The sequence below is a fragment of the Cuculus canorus genome, chromosome 1, assembly GCF_017976375.1.
Source record: "Cuculus canorus isolate bCucCan1 chromosome 1, bCucCan1.pri, whole genome shotgun sequence".
Taxonomy (NCBI): domain Eukaryota; kingdom Metazoa; phylum Chordata; class Aves; order Cuculiformes; family Cuculidae; genus Cuculus; species Cuculus canorus.
Genome location: NC_071401.1, coordinates 36,398,546 through 36,423,579, shown reverse-complemented (window position 1 = coordinate 36,423,579; position 25,034 = coordinate 36,398,546). Strand labels below are relative to the sequence as shown.

At 36.5% G+C, this 25,034-nt stretch overlaps 1 protein-coding gene across 2 annotated transcripts in view; it reads right to left on the bottom strand.

Moving 5' to 3' along the window:
* TDRD3 (tudor domain containing 3) overlaps positions 1 to 25,034 on the bottom strand; it is a 104,013-nt gene that overhangs the window by 38,146 nt on the left and 40,833 nt on the right. The window contains exons 2-8 of one of the 2 annotated variants that reach the window (XM_054069587.1): positions 18,394 to 18,478; positions 15,246 to 15,311; positions 11,666 to 11,826; positions 9,332 to 9,473; positions 3,919 to 3,990; positions 1,884 to 2,033; positions 1,050 to 1,190 (exon numbers count right to left, since the gene is read on the bottom strand). In XM_054069587.1, the coding sequence (XP_053925562.1) occupies positions 1,050 to 1,190; positions 1,884 to 2,033; positions 3,919 to 3,990; positions 9,332 to 9,473; positions 11,666 to 11,826; positions 15,246 to 15,311; positions 18,394 to 18,478 (817 nt within the window). The remainder of the gene's footprint in view (positions 1 to 1,049; positions 1,191 to 1,883; positions 2,034 to 3,918; positions 3,991 to 9,331; positions 9,474 to 11,665; positions 11,827 to 15,245; positions 15,312 to 18,393; positions 18,479 to 25,034) is intronic. The other variant, XM_054069597.1, reaches the window with a different exon arrangement.

Genomic DNA, 25,034 nt, shown 5'->3' with positions numbered 1-25,034 from the left:
TGCTGGAGGCTCTCTCCTTCCTGTGAGATGGTGACATACATATATATATACACACACACAAACAAAATTATAACAGGTAGCTACTGTTCCTAAATGTCTTTTCTTCTCATTGTTAAATCTTTGGTAAAAGTAAATACGGTGGAAAATATTCAACACGCGATACTTATAAACAATATTTTAATACTAGTTTACTGAGTTACTGAACTGCTGTGAAGCCTTTTTCAGTCTCCTTTTGTGACTCAAATCAGAGCCATTAATCATTATTGCATACTTGGAAATTCCTCTTCAGAGTTGTTCTTGATAAATACTTCCTCCATCATAAATTTTTAGTCTGGTGAAGTAATCAAAACAGAAACTTCTATGACTGCTTATCTTAAACCCACTTATTGCAATGCAGTGATCACAAAGAACTCTTCTCAGTAAGTATAAAATTATGAAGTACGTTGGAAGGTGATGTTTGCATTAAGGGGCACAGTTCAGATTCTTCAATGGTAACCCACCTTACTCAAAAGGCAACGTTACTTGTAACCATGACATTTTCATGTCACAACAAAAGAATTTCTACTTTTCTATTTTAAATATCAGACTACCACTTAGTTTTCTCAATGTCAAAAAAAATGGTTTGAAACAGATTCTTAAAATATGTATTAAATTAATTCAGAAGAAAAGCTACATTAAAGTTCTATTGATGTGTAGAAATTGAAGGATAAAAGTCTTCCTGTCTAAGATGAAACTAACTGTTAAGGTTATTTACACAAGAAATAAAACTGTACTTTAATGTCACTTACTTCATATAACATGATTTTTCTTTAGTGAGGACTTTGTTTTAAATTTTACTGGGCAAGACTACGCTAATTTTTTCAAATCACATTGACACTCATAACTATCTCAGTAAGGCACAAAAGAACCATAAGTATTCTGAACAGACCTCAAAATAAATTGAAAGGAAAGCCCTTATTCTTCAGGGTCTTCTGTCTTTTTTTGTTACACTTGCTTTTTTCTTTTTTAATAGTACACATTTAAGGTTCCATTTAAGTCTTCCACCTTACCAGTTCTCGATAGACACCTTCATTCTTTCCCTCAGGTTTTGTTATCTTCTCCTTTTGGAACAGTTCCCTGTTTCGATTACCTCCAGCACTCACACTGAGATTACTTCTGCTACTACCACCACCTCCTCCAAATGTCTTGGTCTTTAGATAAGCACAAAAATAACATTTCAGTAAACAGAACATATGAAAATAAGCCTTAATATTTTGCTAGTAGAAAATGTGCAGTAAATTTGATGCAGCTATATTTTTTATGATTATGCTTTGCATAAACAAATAAAGCACTAATTTACACATACAAAAAAAAGACGAATTATTAGGTAGGTATTTTTTTTCCCCTCTGTGCCCAAACGAGGCTGTAAAACAGTTATGCAATTCTAGTTTTTAAGACTTACCAAGCAAATGTGAAAAAATAAACTAAAAGGAAAACCAAGGGAGGACATAAAACCCTGACAGATTAGAACTAAAACTCCTAGCTATTTTTTCAGACTGAACACAGGGAAACTGAAAAAAAGCAAATGAAAATTGATAACTTGTATTTATAACTCAAATCACATTAGCTACATTCTACAAATTGCTTTTTTTAATAGTGGTATCAAATCAAAATCATACCTACATTAAAATATTATGATACATTTATTAGTATTATTAAAATAAGAACATAATCATCAATCCTAAAGGGCTTTCAACTTTCTGATTCATGTTTTTAAAGCTACGTGAGCAGAATTACAAGCAGGCAAAGATCAGAAAGCATTTGTCATTTAAGACACAAATTCTTGAAATAACAAGAAAAGATCAATCACAGTAGGTAAAATGCTGCAACACATGCATTCTAACCTCCTTGCTCTTTGCTACTTCTGCAATAGCAGCTGTTCTCTGCTTTTCAAATTCATCATTGTCTGCAACAGCTTTCACGGTATTTGTAATTTGCAGTGTCTTTCTGCGATCAAGCTCTCTGCTATCCACTTGTACATGAGACGCACATTTCTGAAAACGCAAACAAAAGATTTAATTAACTCTTCAGCCTACTCTCATTTGAAAAAATAAAAAGTATTATTCTATTAGAATAGCACATCATTAGACAAAAAATACGATAAGAAAAATGTACACTTATGACATCTAGATATCTTTGCCAAAAGCACACTCCTCTGGTCTACTAGAAAGGCTAAACAGAATGATTTACATTTTAAGCTTAGTGCATGATGTAGCTAATATGAATCTTGCAAATACCTTTAGCATTTAAGAAGGAGCTATGTTAGTGTCTACGAGATCTGGCCACAAGAATCAATGGCTCTACATATCAAATAAAATTTTAAGTTTCAAACTGAGAGGAAAAATGTTAAATATCCAGGGAACTAACAGGCCTGTCAGACTGACCTCAGTGCCAGGGAAGGTCATGGAACAGGTGATCTTGAGTGCTATCATGAAGCACATGCAAGAGAACCGGGTGATAAGGCCCAGTCAACATGGGTACATGAAAGGTAGGTCTTGCCAAACTAACCTGATCGCCTTCTATGATAAAGTGACTCAACTACTAGATGGGGGAAACGCTGTGGCTCTAGTCTTCTTCGACTTCAGTAAAGCCTTCAACACAGTTTCTCACAGCATTTTGCTTCAGAAACTGTCAGCCTCTGGCCTGGACAGGCGCACAACTCTCCTGGGTTGAAAACTAGTTGGATGGCTGGGCCCAGAGAGTGGTGGTAAATGGAGTTAACTTCAGCTGGAGGCCAGTTACAAGTGGGGTTCCCCAGGGCTCGGTACTGGGTCCAGCCCTGTTCAATGTCTTTATCAATGACCTGGATGAAGGCATTGAGTGCACCCTCAGCAAGTTTGCAGATGACACTAAGCTGCGTGCAAGCGTGGATCTGATGGAGGGTAGGGAGGCTCTGCAAAGGGATCTGAACAGACTGGACTGCTGGACTGAGACCAATGGCATGAGGTTTAACAAGGCCAAATACTGGGTCCTGCGCTTGGGGCACAACAACCCTATGCAGTGCTACAGACTAGGAGAAGTCTGGCTAGAAAGCTGCCTAGAGGAGAAGGACCTGGGGGTACTGGTTGACAGCCGACTGAACATGAGCCAGCAGTGTGCCCAGGTGGCCAAGAAGGGCAATGGCATCTTGGCTTGTATCAGAAATGGCGTGACCAGCAGGTCCAGAGAGGTTATTCTCCCTCTGTACTCGGCACTGGTGAGACCGCACCTTGACTACTGTGTTCAGTTCTGGGCCCCTCACCACAAGAAGGATGTTGAGGCTCTGGAGCGTGTCCAGAGAAGAGCAACGAAGCTGGTGAGGGGGCTGGAGAACAAGTCTTTTGAGGAGCGGCTGGGACAGCTGAGGTTGTTTAGCCTGGAGAAGAGGAGGCTGAGGGGAGACCTTATTGCTCTCTACAACTACCTGAAAGGAGGTTGTGGAGAGGAGGGAGCTGGCCCTTTCTCCCAAGTCACAGGGGACAGGACAAGGGGGAATGGCCTCAAGCTCCACCAGGGGAGGTTCAGGCTTGACATCAGGAAAACATTTTTCACGGAAAGAGTCATTGGGCACTGGAATAAGCTGCCCAGGGAGGTGGTTGAATCACCTTCCCTGGAGGTGTTTAAGGGATGGGTGGACGAGGTGCTGAGGGGCATGGTTTAAGGAGTGTTAGGAATGGTTGGACTCGATGACCCAGTGCGTCCCTTCCAACCTAGTGATTCTATGATTGGCAAAACAAAGTGACGAGGATCAACACATTTTTTTTAAAAAACAGGCATATCTTTTAGATCTAAGTCATCATCATCTAAGGTGTTTCGATAGCCTTTAACTAACTGGAATAGGTCCCCTAGATTCCACGATACAGTTTTTTTTAAGAAATGACAGAGAGAAGTTCACTATACCTGCCCAAAAGGCACAAAAGGGGGAGGGCCACCTTCTGTTCCAATGTTACTCCTATTGTGTTTCGCTAAACTCTGTAAAAGAAACTGTTGATTAATAAATTGCAAACAGAAAACAGGTTCTATGATAAAAAATTGTATTTCAGAAAACATATGAAACCTGTAAGATAAACATTTTAAGCATAAAAAATAATGATATACTTAAAAGTCCTGGGGCACCTGACGAGAAGACTGGATGAGACGCAGGAAGACAAAGAAAGCTATGAAGATTTGCCAAATCATAAAGGCAACACATACAACCAATGCAGAAATCTCAGTTATATACCAAAACCTACACTCACAGAACAAAGCAGCACACCAACAGGCAGCAGATGTTTACATAGTGCCCAGAGGAATTTACTGCCACCAGAGGCTGTGAAGGCACACAGTTTCAGCATGTTTGAAAAGGAAGCGGACCAATTAAGCCTAGAAAATGTAAGGTTCAGGGGAATCACTCTACACAAATACCCGAAGGAAGACTGTAAAGACAATGGAGCCAGGTTCTTTTCAGTGGTGCCCAGTGACAGGACTAAGGACAACGGGCACAAAATGAAACACACGAGGGTCTCTCTGAACATCAGAAAGCACTTCTTTTACTGTGAGGGTGACCGAGCACTGGCACAGGTTGCCCAGAGAGGTTGTGAAGTCTCCACCCTAGGAGATATTCAAAAGCTGCCTAGACATTGTCCTCCACAACTGGCTCTAGGTGATCCTGCCCGAGCAGAGGGGTCGGACCAGATGACTTCTAGAGGTCCTCTCCGATCTCAATTATTCTGTGAAATTCAAGACCCATGAATAAGAAAATAGTGAAAGGATTAGTCAGGATTGTACGCCCTGATAAAACATAACAGAACAATTCTGGATGCCAAAGGCTGTATAAGAGCTTAGGCTCTATGCTCTCCCTAAAAATCATAAAATGAATCATAGAATGGTTTGGGTTGGAAGGGACCTCCTTACAGATCATCTAGTTCCAAGTCCCCTACCATGGGCAGGGACACCTCCAACTAGATCAGGCTGCCCAAGGCCTCACCCAACCTGGTCTTTCAAGGGAGGAGCATCAGCAACTTCCCTGGGCAACCGGTTCCAGTGCCTTACCACCCTCATAATCAAGAATTTCTTCCTAACGTCCCATCTAAATCTTCCCCTCTCCAATTTATAACCATTACCCCGGTCCTATCATTAGACACCTTCGTAAAAAGTCCCTCCTCAGCTTTCTTGTACACCCCCTTCCATTACTGGAAGGCTGTTATAAGGTGTCCCCAGAGCCTTCTCTTCTCCAGGCTGAACAGCCCCAACTATCTCAGTCTGTCATCAAAGCAGAGGCAATCCAGCACCTCTCTTCTTGCCACTGTTGAAAAGAAAATACAGTGCTACTAGGAAATTTCCCCTACAGCCTTATGAAAAGTACAATACATATACTAAATTGATTAGCAGATCTTTGGATCACAAAAATCTTAACAATAAGCATAACAATCACTGATAAGTAATATCTATAGAAGGGAAGTTCTCTAAACTTAGACACAATCAGGTAATCAGTGATCTGGGCCTGAAAACAATGCATTCTCAAAAACTGACATTACTAGTCCCCAACAACAGTAAAAAGATGAATTTGTTAAACATTGCATTAAAATCTGTTCATAGTTGATATACTTTTTTCTCTTTCTTTACAAATTATGACAACAGCAGCAACTTGCAAGAGATGAATGAAATTCACTGGAATTGACATTTGTTTATGTGTTAACTATTTTGCATCAAACAAAGATCTGGTTTCAGAAGTGGAAAATGGAAAAACAGGTCCTTAATGCTGTTAAAATGCATCAAGACCGTATTTCCTGTAACTAATCTGTTTTATCATCTTCATTTGTTATTGTTCCTTCTTTTCCTCTGGGAGAGTCATGCATAATTACATACATCATTTAGCACTTCCCATGAGCGGAGAAAGTTTTAATTACTTAAGGCTATGTATGACATTTAGCTATGTATTTATTACTGTGATGTAAAATTAGTTTAATTCCATCATGTGAGAACCGTAGTATAAGCATGAATATGCTTTAAGCCACTATACTATCAGAGAATTTTTTAAAATAAGCAAGATATTAAGTTGACTAACTGACATCCAAATCAAAACTTTCAGTCCACTCTTTCCAAGTTAACTACTTTTATTCAGAAACCAAAGAACATTTTCTAAATCACTTATGAGTATTAATTCTGTTCAAGGGTGGAAAAAAATTAGAAATCCTTTCCCTCATGCCTTAGAGTAAAAAACGCTGTTCAAGTATTCAATAAATTATTCAATACAAAGCACTTGGAAACACAGAAATCATAAAATTCTTCTGCTTTAGTTTCAATCAGCTCACTACAAGTGCTGCCTTACAAATATAAGCTAGCCAAGGGCTGATCACTGTAGCACACTTGCACTTTCCTGTACCAAGCTCCTTTATTTTTCCAGGATACACGATCAAGGTACTATAAACTCAACACTTACTTTTTTGATTGGATCTAAAGAAATGCAGATGATTGTGGAATGAACTCCAGTACTGAATCAAATTACAATACAAATATTTGTGTGATAGCCTAAAAACTCAAGCATTTGATCACAGTTAATTCCTCACATCCTATACTCAGGAAGAACATGCTTAAGTTTAAGATCGCACTTTTTCTCCTTCTTTCCCAAATCAGAATCAAGGAAACACACACAAGAAAGACTGCTCCAAATTACTGCTCAAACATGCAATATGGCAAATGGCAAAAAAGCACTTAAAAACTGACGGCATATTTACTAACATTTAGCTACACGAGTTTTGCATCATAACAATTTACTGCACAGAACTGTTACCCTGAATGAAAGAACTCTGCCTAATGGTAAATAACTGCCTTGACATTTTCCTCTCACGTCTGCCGAGTAGTGAGAACAACTGCTTTGGAAATGAAATTCCACTTTGCACTGAATAAAAAGCAAATTGGCAACAAGAACAATATTTTTTAACTTACAGTTAAATTTGCTCGTAGCAGAGCAGTAACTACCATTTACAATAAACTTTGTTATTAGTACATTTAGTATACTTCTTTTACCCTTTCCATATTTGAACTGTGACATTAAAAAAATATTTCCTAGCAAATCTCTTAAGAAACAAAAATTTACAAAATATGAGACTGAACTCCTACATATTATATACTATAATCCCCTCACACTTCTTTCTAATAGGAACTTTTAAGTATACATATAAGTACACCCTTTTACCATCAGGTAACCTCAATATTTAGCCTCCCCTTCGCTAAAATAGAGGAATCATTATGTATATGAGAGAACTTCACTTTTAGATAAACTGTAACTTGAGACTATATATTTAAAAAATATAAGGGCCCACCAAACAGTCTCACCAACCATGTTAGCAATATTTGCTTCAGCTTTCACTTGCAGATTTTGATTAACAGCAAAAGTACTCCTCCTTCATAAGAAGGGTAACGGCAATTATCTCGCAGTTACTGATCCTCACTGACTGAAATACCAGTCACCACCTAAACACTGGGAACACTATGAAGCAAAAGTTATTTGTAACTGTATTCTCACCTAAAGAAGTCCATGACACATTACCTTGTATTTTCAAATAGCCTAGAAGAAGAAAGATCACACAGCAACATTCTCATTTGCTCCTTATTTACTTGCTGTCACTTAAACAGTGACACTTAAAAAAATCCCTGAAATTCCTAGGCAAGAACTACGTTATGATAAAATTGAACACTACAAAGACTACTACATTTATTTCACATGAACTATATTTTCAGTGTGCTAATACTGCATTCATACCACATACGCTATATCTGCAGTGCAAGCCTCTCATTACTAAAACCTGATTCCTCCAGAAAGCAATTTCAAACATCATTCTGTATGGAACAAAACAGTAATGCAGCTATGCAACTAGAAGCTGACAAAAAGGTGCATAGGCAATAATTTAAGAGTAGAATTGAAGTTGACTGTGCAAAGTTCTGTACATCTATTTGACCTCACAGCACTAGCTTTTTTAATAAGTATAAAAGAAACATTTAATCGGCTATAAAATAAGCGAAATTAACACTTCTCAGACACTGCAGAGGAGAGAAAAAAACCAAACTTGCTTCAAAACAAGTAATTTGAAACAGTCACACAAATACAAGTTTTCTGTCTTTTTATGCAAACACAGGTCAGCACTTCCTTTAAGCTTCTGTGGCAAGATTAGAGAAGCAGTGGCAATGTCCTTGTTCAAACATTTTTGAGAGCTGACAATTTGCTTATTTGTCAACCATTCTCTTCTGTAAAGCTTTCTGAACAGGACAGAAACATCGAGTTTCTGTTACTGCTATCAAAGTAGCATCTAGCTTCTATAGACTTGTTTGGGCACTATCTGTCTAGCTGTCAGCTTGGATATAGAACTGGAACTACAATTTCCAGTGGTCATGGTTCATCTGTCCAAACTGATTTCTTGTTACTCACAGCTTTTCTGACATGGCCACGTTCATTCCGGGAACCTGATCATGTCCTGTGAGTTGGTCAATGAGAAAAAGAAAATGATACCCAGGCACCTTGCAATTTGCAACCAGAGAATTGAGAGTTATATAGCAAAAAGCAATAGTTATTTATACTTAATCTTACCAGAGTAAATCAGTGAAAACGTAGTTACCTCTCTTTTAAACACACTGCATAAAGCCAACAGAACCGGCTAACAGCAACAGCTGAAAGTAGTAGTCAGCAGCACATCAATGGTTAATTAAATAGTTTGCTTTCTTGTAAACAGAACATCTTCGGAGTTTCTCAATACTGATCTCAAAAACAAACTAATTTTTATAAAGCAACATTTATTTGTTGAAGCTCAGATGGAAGAAACATGAAAACAAACTGTCAAAAATATCACCAATAAAGCTAACCAATTCTATTGACTCTTCTCTTATCAATTAGATGACATTCTTAAGAAGGCATTACTTCTGTGAGCCTTTGTGATGAAATCTGCAATACAGTATTCATACTTACCAAGTTCAGTGCTCACTGTACTTTTTTTCCCCTCAAAAACACAGTCTGATAACGGTTAACTGTAAAAATTCTATAACATTGTGGTACCAAACACACTGTTTAGGAAAGCAACCACCCATTACTGCACTATTTGATTCATATTTTTAGTCCTTGCAGATTACAAAAGGAATCAGTTCCCATGCAAAGAACGCTTCTAATCTCTTCATTTGCAACATTATACAAAAGATTATTTTGGCTGTATCTCTAAAACTACTGCGACAGCAAAGTTCTAAGAGCTTATCATACTGAAGTTCACAGTTAACACATTAAACTCGATGTCACTCAATGCAATATGCATCATGTAAGCAAGCATTTCCAGTGGTGTTACCTCACCCTTTGTAATTCCCACTTTTCTATAAGATGCTCCACTTCACCTCCAAGAACTGCTGTGTTACTGTCATCCAACAGCAAAAATCCATTTCTCACTTGAACAATTCCCGAAAGCTTAATTTTTGTTCCAGGTGGAGTGTTCAGGCTAGAAGCAGAAACAAAGACACATGTTTGAAATGTGGTTATTAATATTCTGCCACCAAAACCATAAAATTCTGCTCTTATTATAATGCTACCATTGTCATATTTAATAATAAAAAATTAGCATTAAACATCTTGGAAATAATCCCTTCAGTATGCACAGTACTTTTTAACAGCTTTATTGGAATACTTCCCATTAATTACACAAAAATGCCATATTGCAAATTAGATTGTAACAGAGATAAATGTTTGCAAATTGTTTGGTTAAAATTCAAGTTAAAAATACCAAACTAAGGATATGATTTGTTTAGACTAACAGAAGATGTCTCAAAGTCAGTCACCCCAGTTCCTTGTCCCAGGATGCATTTATAGTTAATAAACAGGAACTCCAGATGGTTAATCATTTGTTTTAGACATTTAAGTTAGTAGAAAACAACGAGCTGTTGGAAAAGAAGCTTTCTACACATTGCTAACAGCCAGGATTTTGCCAGAATAAATATAAAAATCCATGCATCTTGTAGCACTGCTTCTCTCATTGTCATTTAAAACCATCAGTATGCTCTCCGTAGTCAGCTCCCACAAGAAGGTACATTATCTTCTCTTCATGTGAATCTACAGATGCATAAAAGAATAACACATCTCCAACCCAAAAATGAAAGACATGACAACAAGTACAATCTCAAAATTATGATTTTTTTTTTTTCTTGCAAGAAAGAGGACGCAGTTATAAACTCTCAAATGTGGCATTAACTTTAGCAATATTCATGGATTTTCGTTATTATTCTGATAAAAGTAGAGAACATTAAAAATAGGTAAGAAAGAAACGAGGGTGGTGAGACACTGGAACAGGTAGCCCAGGGAAGTTGTGGATGACCCCTCCCTGGAAGGGTTCAAGGCCAAGCTGGATGGCCTTAGTCTAGCAGGAAGTGTCCCTGACTATGGCAGGGGGGTTGGAACTGGATGATCTTTAAGGTCTCTTCCAACCCAAACCATTCTATGATTCTAAATATGTCAAAAATATTAGTTATACAACATGTGAGAGGGGTGAATAGAAACCCTAGTCGTGAAGAATTTCTAATTTAAGATAAAACTGATTATTTATTTATTTATACAAACAAATGCTGTGTACTGAAACAGGATACTATTCAAGTTTAATAGTCTGACATCAAACTTGAAACAACCACATACAACACATATTAAATTTTCATACAATGTTACTTGCAAAGAACTCACATCATTACTACAGAGTGATGACTTCTTCGATACTTTTGAGTTTTTATTTAAAAACTTTTAAACTATGTCTTGTACTTTAAATATTTTGTGATCTGGAATCCACTTACATAGGATCCTGTTTGCCTTTCTTTTCTGCTGTCTTTATGTTCACGTTGGAATATAATCCAATTTCTACTGGCTCAACCTAAAGTTAAGATAGCATTAAGTGTTCTACCTTTTAAGGCAGTATTAGTTTAAATTGCAAGTTGGCTCCTGCTCAGAAGGAGCAATTTAACAGTAAAAGATAACATTCAAAAATTAAGTGTATATCTATATCTAACTGTTGTAGATAGCAGAGAAAGAAAGATTATTTTTAAAAAATATTTTTAAAAAATTTAAAAAATATTTTTAAAAATATTTTTAAAAATATCAAAGTAATCTGAAGAGCAAAGCACACCGTGACTCCTGAGACTAACCACTAGAGATAATTTTCAACATCTTCACAACCAAACACACAAAAAATTTCCACATTCAACTTTAATTAGCTCTCTTACCCTTCATCTTCAATGCCAGAAATATTTGCTAATTCAATCCAAGTAAAAGTCTTGCCCATAGTAAAGCAGCACTAATTGCATTAGTTCAGGTGTGTCAAGCTTGTGACATTCCTGCTACTGAAGTCAGACAAAAGATCTGCTACTGCTAAAAATTGGGAATTTGGCTCAAATTGGGATTTTGATTCAAAATGCTGAGTGTCATGTCAACTCCAACTCAGCAGATGGCTGCAAAAATCCAGTTTCTTCTATTATGTACTTCAGAAAAAACAGTATTGTAAATTACATTCATATACACGTCTGCATGCTGAATTTAAGGTTCTCTTTTACATACAAAATTTGAGAAAGAAACCTATTTTGTCAAGAAATTTTCTATATATTATTATAAGGATATTTAACTACCAAGCAAAACTTTGAAAAGAAAGTTGTTCACCTTATTTTTGACATACTACTGTATTCTACTGCTGTGCAGCTTGTGTGTCCATCGGTCATCTGTAAACGTAACATTCTGGGAGCAGCCTGAGATTCTTCGTTATCCTTCGGTGCAGCAACATTGCGTATTTTCTGTATTTGCAGAACACATGGCCCTTCCAGCTATATATGCAAAACAGAAAAGACGAAACTGTTACTACCATGAAGGAAACACACTGTAATATCTAGACACAGTACAGATGCTCCCAGGCAAAGGAAAGTGTAATTTGATCAGGCAGCCACGTTCAATTCCTATCACTCACATACTGTACGTTCTAAAACATGATAAAAATGGCTTTTTCAGAGAAACAGTAGGATGTTTCAGGCATCTCTGCAATACCAATTATGGAAAGTAAGTCAATGAAAGAGCTGGATAGAGGGGCAAAAAAAACAGGTCACAAATATTGTCACTTCCCATGCACTATGGAGTCCAGGGAAGATTTCACATGCTATACCTGAAGGTCTCATTGACAGAGTGTTTTAAAAGAAAGCAACAACCAGCTTGGAAGGTTATCTGGCTCTATCAAAAGTATGTTTTAAGTACAACAGCTTTGTAAACCAAAGTAGAAACACAGCTTCTTTACACAGAGGTACAATATAACAACCTCAAGAGACAGCACTATCTGTTGGTTATCTAAAAATGCAGCATATTCTCCTATAGAGACCACAGTTTATATTCAAAAAACAGAACTAAACAAGCAAAACAAACACAACACCACAAAATAAAACCAAACCCAACCCAACCCAACCAACCACACATCATCATATTTAGGTTATGGTTCAGTATACAGTCACCCTGACCCCTGTGAGAAATAAAAATGAATAATCTGTTGCCACTGATCTCTAGCATCTAAGAGGCAGCAGAAAAGATGATGAAGTGCATATTTCACCAGCTTCATCCCTTTGAGAAACAGAATACGTGCCCAGAACGACATAAAATGTGAGCAGATAACTAAGAAGTAAATATATATAAAGAAAGGAAAAATTAATACATAAAACAACAGAGCAGTGAGATTAGATAAATTAGAAGATGAGGAAACATTATTTAGGATGACAATAATAGAGACAGGAAAATATTCTGTAATAGCAACAAGTAACAGTGTCTTTTTAAGGGCTCCTGAAATGGGCATTACGAGCTAAGAAAAGAAAACATTGATCACTATGAAAAGCTCAAGGCCCACAGCTTATGTAAGGCTGCCAAACAGCTATTTCTAAAACGACTATGATTTAGTTCAAACTGACAGCATTACTGCACTCATAGCCTTGTCAAAATCATCTCAGTTGGAAAAAAACAAACAAACAACTAAAAATATGTAGGATAATTTTTTACACATGCAGTTTCAAATGCAGTCATATCAGGAGATCTGATGTAGCAATCACTCTCCCTGGATGGTAAAGCAGAGCACCTCAAGACTGGAGATCTGGGGTTTTTATTATAAAATTGCTGGCAACTGATGTTTTAAGCGTTTACCATCAATCTGTTGGTACTCAGAAAGCATCTCTCTGAGCTCAGAAATGAAATGGTTTCTGAACATTTCTGGAATGGATATCTCCACTGAAATAGAACATAAATACTCAAGAGAAAATCAGTTTTGTCTTAAACATAACATCATCACTAAATTATACATTATAACTTCATAGGAGTCTTTGAATTTTTATTCTATCAAAAATACTTAACATATACTTATGGTGTATAGACATCTAGACAGAAACGGCAAACTTCAGCTTTTTCAAATCCTATGCAAATATGGCCATCTTGTGGTTAATGCTGGTAATACTCATTTTTTTAAACCATACTAAACACAGACATGAGTAAATAAAACATTTTTGTATATTAATGACTGAATAATCACCTATAATTGTCAAATACCCTTGTTGTTTCATATTAGAACTCTATGCCACCTTCCGTGCAAATACTTACTTGTCACACTGATACCACAAATACAAAGTTTTTTTCTATGCAAGATGGAAAATTCTCAAGACAAAGGTAAATAAAACTGATCACAGTCTTGGATGAGAGGAACAACAGTAGCATATAATTTTTATCGTTTCCTGAAGCATTTCTGAACCACAAATGACTACTTTCTACTGAGAGATTATATTAAGAAATCATTCCCATCCCAACTGTACTTGTACATTTGCTGTACAAGCAAATATTTATTCTCCAGTATGAACACCTAGTTCTGCAACATAAAATATTTGCATATACCGCCATTTTAATAGCAGCACTTATTAAGTAGTCAGATTCGCTTTATATTACTCAAATAAAGAGGAAATACAAGTTTGGAAAACAAAGATAATTTGACAGTACAAGCTAAAAACTATAAATACGAGTCATTCTCAAATGGACTTTTTCTGTGCATTCGTTACTTCTTTTCAAAACACAGCAGATTATCATCCTGTAACAAATGGTTTGCGGGTGTTTGTTTTGATTTGTTTTTTTAAAGAATAATATTCCAAAATATATTATCTAAATAAAGACAGTTGATTAAAGTAAAACCAAACTAAATTTACTAGCAGTTCACATGTTAAAGAATCCTGGCTCCTTAACAATACTGACAGAAGTAGGTAAGTCCTTAGGATTTAACAGATACCATTTCTTAACCAAACATCTGTGTTTAAAAAGATCTTTAAGAACCATAGGTTTCTTCTATCCTTCTATCTTCTCTCTAAAGGAAATTGACAAGTTACTCGGTATTAAGAAGCCTCAACTTCATTTCCACTGCATTTAAACAGTCACGACAGCGGAAAAAAGAAATCAAAAAAAACAACCTCTTCTCATCAATCTTACTTTCTTAAAATAAATGCGCCTTGATTTATCACTCTTTTCAACAGCAATGAAATATATTTCCCCAGAATTTTCATATCAGTGATATAAACTGTCAATATTTGTAAGTTAAAGATAACTACTTGAATTGAGAACTTCTACTAGGTTTAAAATAAAGTTACTTCATTTATCTATTCTTATAACTTAAAAAAGACAGGGAGGGCGTATTGAAGGGGCCATCCTTGTACATTCAGGTTTTGAGTATAATACTATTCTGTAGTATATAAAGTGTAACACCATCTAACATAGTTTATCCAGATAACCTATAGTATACAGTCATAGGAAAATTGCATAAAATGTACAGCTGTAATCACATATGCCAGTAACTCAAGCAATACAGCATCAACATGTATCACTACGTATTACAACCACAGAGCTTTGTTGCCCTTGCAAGAATAACTCAGGGGAAAAAAAAAATGAACTTCTGGTACCATGTCAAGATTGAACACGTGAAATGACATTTGAGTGATAATTTAGGTTGCGAGGATTGTTGACAGGTTTGAAGCACTTCTCTCTTTCTGAAATTTTGTGGGCAAACTAAAATGTTCATGTACTTATTCTACAATATACTCAAATACTGGGTTCTTTCCTATGTGAAACAATGACCAACCAGACTAATACAGCATAGAAGGCTGTTTTCAGACAGAAATCACGTAACACTGAGGAAATAAAGTATTGACTTAATAATTGACTAATTAATAAAATTATTGACTACCTTTTCCACTTTTCCACCATTGATGTCACTGGGGAGGAATTTCTTGCCAATGGTTCTTAAATCTGTCTGAAATTAATACAGAAGATAAGAAAATATTAACTTAAAATATCCTGTTTCAAAAAAAATTCAGCATCATAAAATAGAAAAAAGGGTATTCCTTCCATAAAGGCAACAATTTATTAACTATTAAAAAAAATCCCTGTAATTGCACGCGATGAAAAAAATTCAACAAGTAGAAGAATTTACACAAGAAACCCTTTTACTTTTCAAATAATATTCTTGTTTTAAGTACATCTTCAAAGACAATTAAAATTATTTTAATAGATGAAACAAAATGAATGGTTAATTATTAGACAAAACTTTGAGGCTTAAAAGAGGTAAACTTCTTTCTTTGCTCTCCATCTGGCACTCAGAGAAAAGCATTTTTAGCTTGTGTGGTTTTACATGCACAAATCTCTAAAAAAAAGTTGGGATGATTTTTGCAATTATGCCTGGCATAAAAACTTACATCATATTTCCATTAAATACATTTTAACTTGCATATCTTACTACTTCTTTTGGGAATGAGGTAGACGACTTTATGATATTGTTTAGCAACCATGCAATGTGGTCACTGACATCATTAAACTAAAGAGTTCATATGATCAAGGGAACAAATCTCCACAAAAGCACTTTCCTCACCTAACACTGTTTGGACGAGCATATTAGTCAGAGTAATGTGTGACAAAAGGATGCACTGAATGGCTAAAAGCTGCAGCACGTAAAAATAGGAAATGGAATAAAACTATTCAAAACTTTGCACATTAGATTTTTAGTGCATTTATACGTTTTATGAGGAAAAAAATAAAGCACAGCAGTGCAGCCTAAAACACCTATGGTTTCTCAACGCCTTTGCTTGAAATAAGCCTGTTGTTTTAAATAGAACATGCTGACACAGATTACAGTACTGAAGCCGAAAATCCTCCTTTTTATTATGATCATAAAAACTTCCAAAAGAAGGGTTAATTCTAATTACTTCTGGAACTTGTACACCAACTTGCCATCAATATACGCCAATGGACTACTGCTCCAGCATCCTACTCTAGAACTGAGCCACACTCCATCTTAGTATCTAAAACATTGTAAATTAGTGGTTTATTCTCTTTTACAGCGAGAAACATTGGTACCTTGCAAATAGAAAACTAACTGTAGGACTGCTCTTTTATTCTACTAGCTCTGAGTACCTAGAGCGTACAAATGCTCAACCCATTTTCAGTTGCACAAAACAGGCGTAGATGGTGATAAGAAAGCACATTTGCTTTTCAGTCTCAGCTCACCTGAGGGAGCTAATCTGTAATCTGCAGTTATCTATCTCTGAATATCACAACAGGCTTCCATAAACTGTTTCCACATGTTCCATATTCATATAATTGACAAGTCTCCAGCTAGATGCTTTGCAGTCACAGCAGCAGAAAGGGGACACAGCTTTTGCAAACTCTTTGCACCATCTTATACCAAATAGAAACATCTGAAGAACTGAAGGTTTTTATTTTGTACTTATTTAAGCAATTCATATACACACACAAAAAAAGGTCAGCTGACTTCTTGGTTTCTTCTGCTTGAAATGTGGCTCCAACAGAAATGCACAAATGCTTTCTTTGACTAAGATGTGGAATCTAAATTCACTGTTATCCTGTCACTTGAGCCATGCTGCTATTCCCTACTTACCCAACAGGCAACTTAATCTGGGCATCAAAACAACTGAATTATTGACAAAAAATACTGATAGGCAATTCAAACTGGCTTTGCAGTATTCGCATAACATTTCTGGTTTATTTTATTTTTATTATCTATCAAACAAACCAGAAATACAACACATAGATGCATAAATGATCTCATTAGTACTTGTTCTAGCATATAATTACATTCAGGGTGATACTCAGCAAATGGAAGTATTTTGGTTTCATTTATAAAGCAGTAATGCATTCTCAGATACATACTGAGAGAGAGAGAGACATATTACTATGATCTCAAAACCAAATGCTTACCCTCTGCATGCGTTTCATTAATTATTTGCATTTTTGCATTAATATTTTGCTTTATGTCTTTTCAAATTAATTACATGAATTGGTGCATGTATACATGAGTGATTAAACACATGCTTCAAAGTACAAATTAAAGGAGCAGAGGGCATACTTTTTTCAGAGTAATTTCTTAAAGCAAGAGTGGCTGAAACTCAATGATGATAGACAAAGTAGTCCTTTAATGAATCTCAGTTTCATTAAGAAAGAATATGTTTCACTTAAGCATTCTACTACATATTTTTTCCCCTTTGGAATTACATGCAGTTATTACAAGGAAAAAGTTGACATAAATCCACATACAGTGCATACACGCTTTGTACCTTGAGTATGGATGATTGAGGTTTTAGAAGAAGAAAATGTATAATTCTCAAAACTCTCTCTCATGATTTTGATACAATAAATTAAAAATAAGTAACAAATACCCACAATGAGTAGCTGGTTTTTTCCCCTTGTTCCTGAAAGGGAGGTGACTTACTAATATTTACCAACAATGCAAATATTAGAATTCTGAAAAACAGGAAGTCATATGCACACTTTTGTCAAATCCTTATAAGCACTAAGTTTTTTCGCTTCCAAGTTCTTTCTGCATCTTTTATATTTGTGTACATACTTGTTGGCAGGAATAATGACTGCTGACTCAGAGTTCTACAGTAAATGACAAAAACTGTTTGCAGTTACATAAATATGTATACATCACTGAAAAAAATCACCATTAGTTTGAATATGCTTTAAGGAACATCATGCCTAAGTCCAAGTGTTTTATCTGTCCCAGCAAACTAGTATTTTGTACTATAATTTCAAAGTCATGTCAGTACACACCACTTCTGATTTTATTACTGCTTCTACTTTCATGAAAGTAAAAATATTTTCCTACTGCAATTATGATCATTTCTCTCCCCCATGTTTCACAGTGGAATAGGTGTTACTTCCACTGACAACTCACACATGCAAGGAGAGAGACAGATACTCAGTCCTTTATGTAAACAAAACCACAGACAATAGTACACAATTAGCCACACAAACCTACACACGATCCATTAGCATGATTTGTCACAAAAAAAAAAACCTTTCATGTCATAACTTACATTAAGGGCAACTAGGATAATGTCATTAGTATTGACTTTCTCAGAGGAGCTTATGCAAGCTTCGATTCCTTCATCTGAAAGATACCTGTTAAAGAAAAAAAAAATATTAAAGTATCACATGATGTATCTAGCAGGCAAACGTTTTCTGTAGATACAAGTACTATATTTAGTTTGTATCTTATGTGCTAGTGAAGCAATAGGTTTAAAAATACTTGGAAAATTGCTTCATGTAAAGGGTCTCTTTTCACTAAGGTGAGATTGAGTAAGAGATTTCTCCTTCCATAAATACTAGAAGAATTTTAAAAAGCTCTATTTACAAAACAACAACAGACCATAATCTGATTATGTCAAAGACAGTAACACTACCCTCCTGATGCCCAGCTTCTCTCATCCACCTGAAATTATGAGAACCTGGTTTCAAAATCAAAAAGGTCTTTACTTGGTCTAAGTGACATACTTTCACTCATGCACTTGCAAGGAAAAAACCAAATCAAACCAAAATCAATAAACCCCATCTCGCACACAACACAAATTCACATCTATTTCTAAAGAGCAAGACTGTAGGGTTAAGCCCTCAAGGGCTGGGGCACATGACACTGCCATCCTTTGAGATGCTGGAGTGAGTCCAGAGAAAGGCAACAAAGCTGGTGAGAGGCAGTTGAGGGAACTGGCGTTGTTCAGCCTGGAGGAAAAAAGGCTGAGGGGAGACACTGCTCTCTACAACTACAGTGAAAGCAGGTTGTAGTGAGGTGGGTGTTGGTTTCTTCTCCCAAGTGATAAGTGAGGGTTATCACTCCCAAGTGATAACCCCGGCCTCTAGTTGCTCCGGGGTAGGTTCAGATTAGACATCAGGAAAAAATTCTTCACCAAAGGGGTTAACAGACACTGGAACAGGCTGCCCAGCGAGGTGGTAGAGTTACCATCCCTGGAGGTATTTTAAAGATGGGTAAATGAGGTGCTGATAATCTGATTTAGTGCAGGACAGGTATGGTTGGACTCTATGATCTGAAAGATCTTTCTAACCGAGTGATTCTATGATTCTGTCCTATAAAACATATTCTCGCTTGCCTGGGCTACAAGGCAAGTGATAGAAGTCTAAGTGTATCACAGTGTATCAATAGTCAAATATACCGAAAAAGTTTAAATAAGAATAGAAAATTGCCTCCACAATAACATCTGGAAATAGCATTGGTGATGGTACTCCAGGATAAATATCTTCCAATACAATAAATTTGTTCATCTGAAAACTAATGAACTTTTAAATGGATTCAACTAACCAATTCAAAACGGCCAGCCTATTCTAACCTTCAAAAATACTTTAAAAAAAAAGATTAACTTGAGTGGTTGGAAATTGTGACATTTGTTATTCATTTTGCTGAACATTTCCTACTTGAAGCCTTGGGTTTCAGTTTTATGTAGCTGGCAATCTGCCTTCTCTCCACAGCTCTTCATTTTATTTAAATACATCACAGCAATCATTAAATAATTGATATTTCCTAGATACTCAGTCTGAAACTTAGTACTCGCCTAAATAACATTTAAATAACTACCAAGAAATCACCATTCCCAATAGAATAAAAGAATGATTTAAAAGAAAAAGTTGAATATACATTTAGAAATGATAAAAATAAATATCCCTGACTGCATCAAGAAATACTTCTTTTTAAAGACATAACATCTACAGTGGAACATTTAAACAAGGGAAAATATTTGAATGAAAGTACACTTGATAGGCCTTTTGGATTCTAGCCCAGGAAATGTTAACATTACCTCTCCAGCCCTGCCAGTGTTCCCAGATAATTAATGAACCCAGTTGTGTTCTAACATAGACACTTGATGGAATCTAACTGTTCGAGTCAGACACTGATATCCAGCAAGCTCTGAGTGAACAGACCGTCATTGCAGGAAAAAAAAAAAAACACCAACAAAACCAAAACAACCCAATGCATTGAATGGGAAAAAAAATCCATATATAAAAACATAAGAAGAAACAATCTTTTTTTTTTTTTTTTTTTTTTTTTAATAACAGGTAGACACTTAAGAAGAACATAGGGTGGCAAGATTTGGTGGCTTGCACAGGAATGCAGGATTTCCCAGCTGAGAGACTCTGTGCTTGTGTACTATGACCTGTGAAGACTCAGGTAACTGCTATGAATTAGCAGATGCATCTCATTAGCTGGAGTCAGGAGCTAAAGTACACCACCATTCCATTCTACGCCAGAGAAAACCAGAACAGATACATCCTAAAGGCACTATCTCTCAAGGCTTTAACTGTGGATCAATTACACCAACAGACTGCCCAGAAAGAGCAGTATCATAAACTCTACAAGTTTATCTTCTGTCACCTCCAGTATAAAACTGAAGGTAAGTTCAACACCAGTGGTTGGGGGGGAGTATAAGACATACAAGCTGGGTTTCAGACTGTCAGGTAACTTAAGGAAAGATTCCTCCTCCTCTGCTTCTAATGTAAATGAAGTCACTCTCAGACTGTACTGAAGCTAGCAGGACCACAGTTCTCTTGGGATTTTCTTAGTCTAGTATTTAGATGTAAGCACTACCATTTTCCAGCCAGAAAAAAAAAAAAAAAAATTTAGAGAATGAATGAAAAGAATATGACACAGAATTAAATCTTCCCTAGATTGTACAAATTGATTAATTCTGCTATCACAAAATTCACTGCTGAGTCATGCTTTTTTTCCTACTTCAAAGTGAAGTCTCAGTCACAGCTGTCTAAATCCCTTTCTGCTTTAGTCAAAGTTTCCAGTTTATAATTTTCTATATAAAAATTTATATGTAAATTTTCAGTTCAGTTTGTCTCATTACTTTGGAGGTTTATTGAAACAGAAAGATAAAGAGAAACCCACTGGAAAAGATTACTTATTTTTTACTTGTGCTAATATAAGCAGCAGTAGTTAACAGAAACACTGCCCATCTGACTGAAACGTCTGCCATTGTAACAGAGGCACCAAGCAAAAAATGCTATTGGGGACATCGGTTAGCTTGATTTAAGCAAACATCAAAGCCTACCAGCAAAAGATGGATTAACATGGTTATTAAAATAGTCTTCAAAAAACAACAAAAAAAAGTTTAAAAATAAATATATTTATACATAAAAACATACACCTACATCTCTCAAGCAAGTAAAGGAAGTTAAAACAGTTAAAATTAACTTTTCTGTTGACATAATCCTTCCCTCTATAACATACAGATTATCAAGTGCAAAATTCTTTTTCCAGGCTCCAAAGGAAACGGTGTCCCCTATTCTATCTGCCTGTGGTAGCGTGACCCACAGCTAGGCTAGAGGTGAGATGCTTGGATCACTCAGCAGAACTTCCGGCTGACTTGCTGACTTGGAGCAATACCATCGGTGCTTCCCCCAGGCTGTTTGCTGATCCAGTATAAACCAGGCACATGTCAAATCAGGCTTGTTGGGTAAAATTCCCATTGTACAGAGGCAGTCATTCAGGACATTAAGGCACCTTTTTAACATACTCAAAACTGCTGTGACGGGGAAGAAAACTCCCTTATTGCCTGCAGAAGGAAACTGATAATCATTCACCTTGACCAGGCACACTGGGATACACTATCTCTTGTAAAGATGCAGTAGTCCAGCCCACTTAGGCCTCTCTGTGCCCAAGGGCTCCTGTATTTCTGGAGAAGGCTCCTCACAGCCTGAGTGACCATCAGTCACGCACTAACACATGAATATGCCAAATACCTAGATTGTAGCCCAAGTGAGGCGGTCTGATACAACTGGTAAAAGCTGCCAGAAGGACATCTTCCAAGCTGTGGTGAAAAAGAATACTAAAACATCAAAATGAATATTCAAATATCTGACCAAAGTCAATTACCTCAAGTGCTGTTAAGTAAGCGATCTCATGGAAGGCCCTTTGAGATCAGGATCACAGCAGGCTGAGTCCAGCAACCTCCTCTGAGCTGGTACGTCTCTCAGGTACAGCATGTGAATTGGTTTGCTGACACAGCAAATGAAAAGGCCAAGGCAAAGATGACCTCTTGACACTTGATTATTGCCTGTCAAGGACTGCCTATGTGCATGGAATGAGTATTTCACTAATTCCATGACGCAAATCTTAACTCAGGCTAGCCTTTCTACTTGACTCTATCTCTATCCCTCTCTGTCAGTGTGCCTAAATACATATATATATATATATATATATGTGTTTATAACTGCGGCTATTCATACTTCTTTTATGCTTAAATACTAGTATTTCTCTGGGTACCTATATATCTGTGTTTGCATATGTACTTATACAGTGCAGCAAATAGTGAATCTTATAACTTTCAAAGCTGTAATTAAGTTGCTCTTTGGATTACAATAGATTCCATACAATCACCTGGCTAAATATTGAATTGGTTTATAAATCAGTGTTACTAAAAATCTAATCATTTGATTTACCTCATATTGTCAATAAATCCTAAATTACAAATTCATAACCACGTAAAATATATCCATCCACAACTAAATACGGGCATGTGATATGCTGTAGGTAGGACCTTTACAGCACAAGGCCACTCAATCTCTTAGTTCCCTGCATTAGACGAAGGGAAAAAAATCTGACCCTGAATAAAACTAGACAGCAAAAAAACCTCCTCTGGAGTCAAACAGAACAGCCTGGAGCTCTGTGTCTCTGTTATACTTATTTGAGTGCCTCACAACTCCACATTACCCGTTCTGCACGTTTTGTACAATACCATGACCTATCACAACCTTAGATAATGAAAGGTGAACTAAAATGTGATCCTATTACATTAAGCCAACATATTTCCTACTGCCAAGGGGTAGGAAGCAAGTCTAAACCACCCAAGAACCAGACCAGGCTGCTGGAAGCAGCTCAAAAGCTCCTAATCCCCAAGAGGTACTTGGCAGTGCTGTACAAACAGCGTCCTCACCAATTCTTGCTCTCCATACCTCCACCTCAAGCTGTCTCCCTCTTTTCTTTAAAAGGCAAGGAAGCACAGGGAATATAACCTGGCAGAGACATGCTGCTGTCACAATCAACACATTTCCCTTTCTTCTCCCCTTAAACAAATGTTCCAGAATTGCACACTTTTGCTTAAGGTGAAGAAGCAAATAAATAAATAAGTGATAAAACAAATCAGTGAGAAGCGCAGAGTGAGAAGAAGTCCAGCTCCACAAAGCTCTCCAAGAAGTCAAAGGATAGCCAGCAGCTGACCACTGACATCTTCTTACACTGACAGCAATGAGACAAACTGTTTTTTCAACATACAATGCAGATAACACCAGCCTGGAAGATCACTCTGAAAGACTTAAAAGGAGGCAACTGTGCTCCAAGAGGCAGCTTAATTTTTGGCTTCATCCACTAAAATCATAAGCATCCTAAAGATGTGTTTATATTTTTGAGGAAAACAAAACAACCACCTTTGGTTTCCAAAAAAAAAAAAAAAAACCAAACAAAAAAAAACCCCAAAACAACAAACTGTACTCACTAGACTTCTTTCTTGTGCAACATGTTTCAAAACAGTCTCCAATGTTATAAATTGAAGTAGTGCAGACAATTGAATTGATTTCAAAGGAATTATAGCAAGTAATGCTGCATGAGTCACGCAGGGATTTTGTGGCCTTGGAACATTAATACAAATTAAAAAAAAAAAAGAAATAAAATCAGTTTACAACCAAATGGGCACAAAGCTGCCACAGATGGTTGAGATGGTTATTTGTGGAGTGTTCCCTTGGGAGAGGAGACCAGAAGAGAGAGGAAAATAAATATTTCTACTGCAATTCAGCAAGTATAATGTTGAAAAAATCTAAGGGATATGCCTCACCTATTCTTCCTCCCCACCTCAGCTGCACTCATCCGAGACATGTAGCAATACAATCCTCTTAGCAACAGCCTGTCAGAAGAACATCTCCTAGAAAGTACATAGATTCTTACCTCCCCTTCAAATGAAACACTGAAACAAAGCCATCACTAATGAATCAGCATTTTCTATGTGAACCTTTCACATACAAATCCAAATCCGCAATTTTTCTGTCAAAATGTTCTCTGCAACCTTGTATGAAAAAGAGATTTCAGTAATTCTTCCCTTATAATGCACAGTAAAACATATTACATCAGTGAGAGCTGTATTCCCACTGTTCGTTCTTATCAAGTATGGTATCAATTTAATAACTCATTTTTGCATATTACAGGTGTGCACATTCTCCTTTTTGGTATTTCCCATTCGTAAAGTCTATAACTCTACAGTACCAATCTCAACCACCCCTCTACTTATTTTATCTTCTTTACTTCATCTAGAACAGATTACATCTGACGTAGCCTAAATAGGCACGATTTCTGTACTGCTACACTACTACCACCTATGTCTGAAACACTAAAGAAATCAGTGACATTAAAGAGAGATGCATTTCGCTTGTTTGCTACAAACTGCTGGATCAAATACTTGATCTGCAGACAAACACATGTGTACGTGCAAGCACACACACTTTAAAAGGTTTAAAGTAAGAGCTTTATTCTAGAATTAAATCCACCAGGCAAACAACTTCCCTAATAATATTTATTTTTCATAAGCAGCTTGCTTGAGAAGTATGTTTTCTCTACTTGCAATTAACATTGCATGCACAAACACAGATCTTCAGTCTTTTTTCTATCCCATATTAC